Source organism: Neoarius graeffei, chromosome 7 (assembly GCF_027579695.1).
Source record: "Neoarius graeffei isolate fNeoGra1 chromosome 7, fNeoGra1.pri, whole genome shotgun sequence".
NCBI classification, from domain to species: domain Eukaryota; kingdom Metazoa; phylum Chordata; class Actinopteri; order Siluriformes; family Ariidae; genus Neoarius; species Neoarius graeffei.
The window spans coordinates 43,166,285-43,175,114 of NC_083575.1; the positions used below are offsets into that span (position 1 = coordinate 43,166,285).

Genomic DNA, 8,830 nt, shown 5'->3' on the forward strand with positions numbered 1-8,830 from the left:
CATCAGACTCATGATATCCAATATTTTGTAAACTTTCAGATCAATACATCAATGAATTGAACATTTTTCCCCATTTCCTGCTTGGCCAGATGGTGGCGCTGTGCTAGGCATCTGAATTACACATGTGAATATCATCACAATCATAATACACAATATTTTGTAAAGTGTCAGATCAATCAGTTAAGGCATTGCCAATTTCTGGCACATTTCCTGCTTGGCCAGGTGGTGGTGCTATAACAGGCAGGCCCATTGGGCATCAGGTTATCATAATAACCATAATATCTATTGAAGTAAGAAGTGTCCGACCATACAGTCAATACACTGTGGCTTTCTGACACGTTTCCTGTTTATGTGGCAAGATATTAAAATCATAAGGCCATTTCAACATATTAGAAGATATCAAAAATCCCTTCACAATTTAATATCAGCCACATCTTGGTATCACATAACAAATTTTACATGAATCTCATGAACCGTCTAGGAGGAGCATGTTAAAATTCATCATGTGTCAAAACACACATATCAAAACCCTATTCTTTCCTTGGCCAGTTGGTGGCGCTATACCAGACAGGCCCATAACGGCTAAAGAGTATCAGAATCAGAATCATATTACAAGATATCAAGTTCAACATTCAGCAATATCTTGGCATATTATATGTTATAATATTTCAACATATTACAACATATCAAAAATCCCTTAGCAATTCAACTTCAGCAATATCTTGGCATCATGTTTGCCAAGTTTGGCATGAATTTGATGAACCGTCTAGGAGGAGTACATTAAAAATGACCATGTGTAATTTCACTCCAAATGGCCTTATGACATCATCATTCCAAAGTTCTACCTATTCATTTCAATGGGAAATGGAAAAAGGGGCGCTATGAAGTCCCTGGGCCATGCCCGAGGCCAAAAGTCTGTGGCTGAGTAGCGATGACTGATGTGTGTATCAAATTTCATGAGTTTTCGTGCATGGGAAATGCCTCAAATAAGGCCAAACGCGGCAGAATAATAATAATAATAAGAAGAAGAAGAATCCTTCGAAAAGCAATAGGGTCTTCGCACCGTACGGTGCTCGGGCCCTAATTACAAGCAACTTTCTTGCCATAAACAAGCCATGCACTAGACATGCACACATTTACACACATACTTTGTCTGTCTCTCTCCCCCCATCACAGTTTGCTCTCCAGGTTGAGGACATCAAAGGTCATGAGCACAGCCATGTTGCTGGTGTCCGAAGTGGCTGCAGTCAGTTTAATTTGAGGGAGGTTCCCTGTAAAGGCCTTGCCCTCCCACACCCTGCTCTTATTCATTTTTAAATCTACTCGCTCCTCTGCTAACACGCTCACTCTCCGTGCTGCTGGCACCTGCACACGGAAACGCACCAGCTCTGTGGAGCCAGCACACCTCCATGTGGTTCCAGCAGCACGCACCCTTTCCCCCACGCTGAATACACGCATGGGAATGGTTCTCCACATGTGTCACACAGTGGTGCGTAGTCTTGCTGAGGGGGTGTGCGTCCATACAAACCCAAGCGATAGACTCCAGGATGCGGTACACACACGCTCACTGTCACTTTGCTGTCTGTGAACGTGAGCAAAACGTGTCGTGACAGTGGAAAGATGGCCTAATTCAATTTTTCTTTGTTCTTCTGATATGACTCTGCACTGAGGACTGCGTGTATTTGCAGTTGTGATGAGGTGCAGTGGAAAGTAATATTACAACAACCCTGAGGCAAATTCACTAATGCTCCTGTGTGGCTGAAGTGAGACAGTCTGGCTGCTTGAGTGCGCATTCCTGGTCCACACCAATGACTAAGATCAGGGGGGTATAGCATGTTCTGATTCACTGCTAAGCCTCTGCATCGCAGCAAGAAATTCCCTACATTCTGAAAGGAACCACTTCCATCATCATAATCATGCACAAACACAGAAAGACGGTAATAGCCTTTGTATGGGCATAGCACGTTGCATACTAGTTGCTCTGCTGCTATTTGCAATGCCAGGCAGGGTTTAGCCAGAGCAAAGTCAAGTTCAGGGTGTATGAGTTCACACACCATCATCAAGGGGCGTGAGGTGTGTAGCACCACCTCACACTCTCCTCTCTCACAAACCTCCAAAGGGTCTTGGTTTGACACACTGCAGCCCTTCACCCGATGCACTTCTGCATTGTACCCTAAGCCCCAACTCAGATAGGGGTTAGCAGGCAGCGGCTGGCTCTGCTGGATAGCTAGACGCTCCAGCTCCAGAGTACAGACCCAGAGCAGAGTGCCAGTGTCATCTTCTGGTTGCGCAAACAGCTTCAGCTCATAGGCTCCTGGCTCTGGTGGCAGCAGACGAAGACTCATGCCCTGCTGTGTCACTGACAGCAAACCACATGAGCCGTTGACCTCATTTACCCCTTTTCCACCAAATCAGTTCCAGGGCTGGTTCGGAGCCAGTGCTGGTGCTGGTTCACAACTCGTTCAACTTGCGAGCCAGCTGAGAACCAGCTTGCTTTTCCATCGCTCGTGCTGCTAAGAGAAGACACGTCATTACATTGCTGTATACGTCAGTTACATCATTGTATACGTCATTACGTCACTGTATACGTCAGTTACGTCGCTACGTTTGCATAAACCTTGGCGCGAATATCGAAGCAAAAACAATGCGGAAGAAGCATCAGCAACAACAACAACAACAATAATAATAATGGATGACTTCGCGTTTGTACAGCTGCTGCTTCTCGTCGCTTAAAAATGGCAATCTTTCGCGGTCTTGTTATTGTTGTCGGTCTTAACAACTCCGCCCCCCCGCTGACGTAAGTGGTTCTTTCCTCTGGCCCAGCAGAGAGTTGGTGCTAGCCTGGAACCGTTTTTTCTGGCCCCAGAGCCAGTTCTTTGTCAGTGGAAACAGAAAACCCGGTTCCAAACTAAGCACTGGCCCCGAACCAGCCCTGGAACTGCTTTGGTGGAAAAGGGGCACTTCTGTCCTGCAGCTCCTGTCTCCGGGTCCTGCTGCCTGAGCTTGTAGGCAAAGGTCAACCGTCTGCATGAGCTCACAGACGCAGTTGTCTCCCCATCGTCTGTGGGACACACAAAAAGATTTTACAAAATGTTAAAAGCTTCTTAGTCAGGTTCAGTGTTCAAACTAGATGATCTCAGTTTTGGAAGGAGTTGCCTAAACCAAGACTACTACTAATAATAATAGGGGGCGGCACGGTGGTGTAGTGGTTAGCACTGTCTCCTCACAGCAAGAAGGTCCTGGGTTCGAGCCCAACGGCCGACGAGGGCCTTTCTGTGTGGAGTTTGCATGCTTTCCCCGTGTCCGCGTGGGTTTCCTCCGGGTGCTCCCGTTTCCCCCACAGTCCAAAGACGTGCAGGTTAGTCTAATTGGTGGCTCTAAATTGACCGTAGGTGTGAATGTGAGTGTGAATGGTTGTCTGTGTCTATGTGTCAGCCCTGTGATGACCTGGCGACTTGTCCAGGGTGTACCCCGCCTTTCGCCCGTAGTCAGCTGGGATAGGCTCCAGCTTGCCTGCAACCCTGTAGAAGGATAAAGCGGCTAGAGATAATGAGATGAGATGAGATAATAGGGGGCGGCACGGTGGTGTAGTGGTTAGCACTGTCTCCTCACAGCAAGAAGGTCCTGGGTTCGAGCCCAGCGGCCGACGAGGGCCTTTCTGTGTGGAGTCTGCATGCTTTCCCCGTGTCCGCGTGGGTTTCCTCCGGGTGCTCCCGTTTCCCCCACAGTCCAAAGACGTGCAGGTTAGTCTAATTGGTGGCTCTAAATTGACCGTAGGTGTGAATGTGAGTGTGAATGGTTGTCTGTGTCTATGTGTCAGCCCTGTGATGACCTGGCGACTTGTCCAGGGTGTACCCCGCCTTTCGTCCGTAGTCAGCTGGGATTAATAATAATAATAATAATAATAAAATATACAATTAAGATTAGGGTGGGATGAATTGTCCTCCACTCATAGCATTTCTTACAATATTTGTATGGAAACTATGTTGGTGGTAAGGGAGTTGTTTGTTTTCACTTTTGCATTTTCCTTTCAGTGTTTTATATATTTGTATCCTTTGCTGTGTGCAGAAGGTATTCTGGCACTGTTTCAGGAAATTTTAGTAACAATAACATTTTGGTCCTCTTTCCCCTGAGACCCTTTAATCTTTAATGCACACAATAACTTCACAAACACAAGAAGAATGTTATTTCAGGCCTCTCTGATGTATGGTTCCACAGTTACGGAGAATGTTCTAAGGAACCAGATATTAACTCAGTCTGTACTGTATGTCTATGCACTGACTGTTTTTCTACATGCAAATCTTTTTCTATTCTCCTCTGCATTATTGAGATTGTCAGTGAGAACAAATATTAATTCCTTTATTACTATTTATTTTGTGTAAAATATTTGTACGTGTGGGTGTGTGACCTGTGGTTATTTTGTACTGTGTGGGTTGTAGAAGAGTCAGCCCCAGCGTATAGAATGCTGAAGTCTTTAATGGTATCAGTTCAAACTGTTCCAGAGAGATTGGAGTATCCAGCAGTTGCCAGTTCTCATCATCAGGAAAATGAGAATTTATAAATTCTCTCAGCTCAGTCAGGAAGTAAAAATCATCAAATCTAAGAGACATAACACAGAGGGTTTTTTTTTACCATGTCTTCTCTAATATTTAAACAAGTAATGAATAGCAATGTTAGTAAGTATTTAGCACTTATCTTTGTACATATATCTGCTTGTGTATTCTGTATACAGGTGTGATTATTGCACATACTGACAGAATTCTAACCTCTTAACAAAAGATTTGGTGTCCATGTTGACAGTGCCTGCCCCCCAACAGAAGTCCAGAAGCCCCCACTGCCCCTTCACCCACACAGCATTCCACATGTGGTCAGAAGGCTTACTGTATCAGCTAGCCTGTGCCCAGGCCAGTGCCCAATGCCCTTACTGTACCCACTCACCTCCTCACACTGCATACCAACTTCCCTAAGGAACACAAAGAGAAAACAAGTTCAGCTCAATCTATACTTCAGGTGAGCTCAAAATATTTATGGTACACTGCTCTAATGCTAATGCACATGAAATTGAGAGAACAAAGCCTCCCATGAATGGGCAAGAGTGGCCACTGAATGATTTTATTAGCATTAAAATATTATACTGTATGTTATTACTCCATTGTATGCATTGTTGCTGAAAAAGGTATGGAATATTTATGAGAGAATGTGAAGTGGTCACTGAGATGGCTTGTCCATCACTATCACAATCCCAACATTCTTCATGTTAGCAGTCTTTGTGTTTGTCACCTGCACATCTCCAGACAGATGCTGGAAAATCCACTGCATACTCCTCGGCCCTCCTTAATGACTTCCTCTGGGGTGCAGAGCTTTGGGGAAAGACTAAGGTACCCATCCAAATCATATTCTGCACACACAAGCACGCAATATATTCCTGGAGCCCCATGCATCATACATTTTTATGATTTTACATTACAGTACTTGTGCTTACTACATGCACTGTTTGCTCCATTCAAGAAAAAAAAGCAACTCAAATGTTTCAGCTGTTCACTTAATGTTGAGATTCTCTTCCTGTTTCAGTGAAAGTGTGTGTATGTACTTACCAATATTATGGCAGAGCCAGACCCATATGACCCTGATTTTTTTCTAACTCATTTCTGGCCCCCTGTGTAATTCTGCAAGCAATTGTAAAGTTTGTTCTGTGGGGGGCATCTAGAAATCGCATGGGGGTCAGTTGTATGTCGAACTTCCAAAGGTTTATTCAACTACTTCTCCAGTATACAACATAAGGAGGCTGCTCACGCTCTAGGCTACTGAACAAAAACCCCAACGCACTCCAAGCTCACTCTCCCGTCTTCTTCTCATACATGCGAATCTACCTCTCCTTCTCTTCCAGCTGAACCTCTTCCAAGATAAAAGTCCTTGCACATTCGCTGCTGTAGTGCATTCAAAATAAGAGTTGACATTTCCAGTGCTACATAATACTCCCCTACCCCCAAAGAAATGTCCTCATTTCAAAGAATCAACACAAAAGCACAGCACTGTTAAGGTAAGGAACAAAAAAAAAAAACACAAAGAAGGTAAGCCTCAGACTAATTCCTAGTCTAACATTGGAGTAGATGAGCAGCCAAAGGTAAGATAGAGAGCGGGGAAGAAAAAAAATCACAATAATGCTTGAAGAATACAATAAGCATGAAACAAGTATCCATTAGAGTTTAAACAAGTGTCCATTATGATAACTGAAAGTCCCGAAGGTGAGAGGGCACCCGGCGTGCCCGACTGGGGAGTGAATGAGTGGCCACTCTTGTGCTCAGTTGTGAGGGGGGGATCTGGAGATGGCATAGGACTGGGCATTGATGAAGGTCCAGCAACAGAGGCCATGTCATCAGTGGGTGCATGTTGAGGGTGTTGTGGTGTAGGTGGACGTATATGGGGATGTTGGGGAAATGTTGGTGTGGCTGGCAAACTAGGACATGGCAGAAACCCAGAGAGGGTGGTCAGAGGTGCCTGGTGTTTGTTGGATGGTGTGATGTGCTGTAGGGGCTGTGAGGGATCACTAATGAGTGGTTTGGTGCGGTTGTAATGGATAACTTTGGGTTTCGCACTAGGGCGGGAAAGATCACGCACTAAAAAGGTGACAGGTGGGGAGCTATCAGAAGGGGCCAGAGGCTATATGACTTGGTATGGGCCAATCCAGCATGGGACTATTTTGTTGCGCTGGTGGGCTGGATCATCCACTAAAATCAGATCCCCTGCCTGATATGGGGTGTATTTCAGGTGGCAGTTATAGTAATGACGTTGTCACTCCTGAGCTTTGCCTCTAAAAGCCGTGGCTGACTTGTAAGCACTAGAAAGGCACTAGCATAGATGGTGAGCATATGCAGCAGGGGTTCCTCCTGTGGCTAGAGTGTGGTGGGTTTCAAATGTGAGCAAACTATCCAGTGGAATTCGAGCTTCACGGCCATGGACTAAAAAGAAAGGTGTGAACCCTGTACTTGTGTGTGTAGTTGTATTATAAGCCAGTGCAATCTGGGGTAAATGGTCATCCCATTCTTGTCCAACCTTCAGAAGGTATTTGGCGAGCTCTTTTTTTAGTGTGCGATTATAACACTCCACTGCTCCATCACACTGTGCATGGTAAGGTGAAATGCGAAGCTTATGGATGGACAAGAGAGTGCAAAGCTGCTTTACAAGATCTGATTCAAACTGTCTGCCTTGATCTGAATGCAGTGATTCAGGAACCCCATGCTGTGGTACGTACTGCTAAAAAATGCAGTGTGCCACAGAGACAGCTGTTTGGTCTCTTAAAGGGTAGAGATTGACAAACTTTGTGTACAAGTCTATCATGACCAAAACATAACGGTAACCTTTGGTTGACATGGGCATTTTGTTATGTCCACAGCGACAATTTGGAATGGGTGGTCCAGAGCGATAGACACTAGTGGTGCCTGAGGGCGAGGCACAGGGGAACGCCGTGACTGACATGGTAGACATTGAGCACAGTGTTTGGAGATGTCAGCAGACATATATGGCCAATAGAATTTACATTGTGCCTTGTCTAATGACTTGGCAAAGCCATAGTGACCAGCACCTGGATGACCATGGACGTGATGCAGTATTTCAGGAATAAGAGATGTAGGAATCACTACTTCCTCTATTCCAGGAGGGGAGAGTGAACTTCTGACCAATGGTCCACTGGCCACGGCAAGACGATTGAACTGGGACCACATTTTCCTAAGGTAGGGAGAGGCCCTGCATAACTTCCACAATGGTGGTCGTCTGCCTGTTGTAACCCAAGAAAAAACCATGGCAAGGTCTGGGTCTGCCTGTTGTTGTTCTGCAATGTTCCACTCAGTTTGTATTTGCACCTGATTAATGGGCATGCAGCTCCAGACAGTGCCTGATGGTACAGCAATGTTAACTGTCTGTGTAGCTTTATCTGAAGGCAGTGTATTGGTGAGCTGAGTAGGACTATGACTCTCAGTGAGCTCAAAAGGTGGGCAGCAAGACATAGCATCAGCATTGAGATGTTTGGCACCATTGTGGTGGACTATGCACCAGTCATAGAGGTCTAGCTCCACTGACCAGCAGGCTCTCTGTCCAGTGGGATCCTGGTCTAATGGCAACTTCTTGAGGCCTACCAAGGGTTTGTGGTCAATAATAATGGTGAAAGGGTGAGCTGCGAGATAATGGCGAAAATGATGCACAGCCCAAACAATGGCCCACAACTCACGGTCGAACATAGACCATTTTCTCTCTGATGCTGACAGCAGATGACTGGCTTATGCAATTACATGTTCTTTACCATTAAGCCACTGTGACAAGACAGAGCCAATGGCATGGAGTGACGCATCTGTGTAGAGAAGAAAAGGTGCTAAAAGATTTGGAAAAGCCATGATTGGTGGTGATGTTAAGGCCTGCTTCAGTATTGAAAACGCCTCCTCAGCTTCAGCCGACCAAATGAATGGCACTCCTTTGTGTGTAAGACGGTGTAAGGGATCAGCAATATGTGCAAAATCTTGGATGAAGCGCCTATAATAGGAACACAAGCCCAGGGATGCTCTGACTTGAGTGGCTGATTGTAGAACTGGCCAATTAGAAACCTTCTCTGTGTTAGTAGGGTCAGGCTCAACTCCATTGCTGGAGACCCGATGACCAAGGAATGTGACTGAAGCACGGGCAAGGTGACATTTAGAAGGCTTTAGTTTCAGGCCTGCAGAACGAAAACGTTGGAAAACCTCTTTTAGGTGCTGAACATGTTGTGTGAAGTTCTTGCTATAGACTATGATGTCATCTAAATAAATTAAGCAAATGCTCCAATGTAAGCCACGAAGGACAA

The 8,830-nt window shown here is 45.4% G+C and overlaps 1 protein-coding gene across 1 annotated transcript; it reads right to left on the bottom strand.

Annotated features, from left to right (window-relative positions):
- Positions 1–1,170: 1,170 nt before the first annotated feature.
- LOC132888855 (kyphoscoliosis peptidase-like) lies at positions 1,171–8,234 on the bottom strand. The gene is given in 8 exon segments (XM_060924950.1): positions 1,171–1,382; positions 1,385–2,398; positions 4,394–4,599; positions 4,767–4,876; positions 4,879–4,963; positions 5,281–5,398; positions 5,595–5,637; positions 7,860–8,234. Coding segments are annotated over 8 exon segments (2,163 nt in total).
- Between the last annotated feature and the right edge of the window lie 596 nt (positions 8,235–8,830).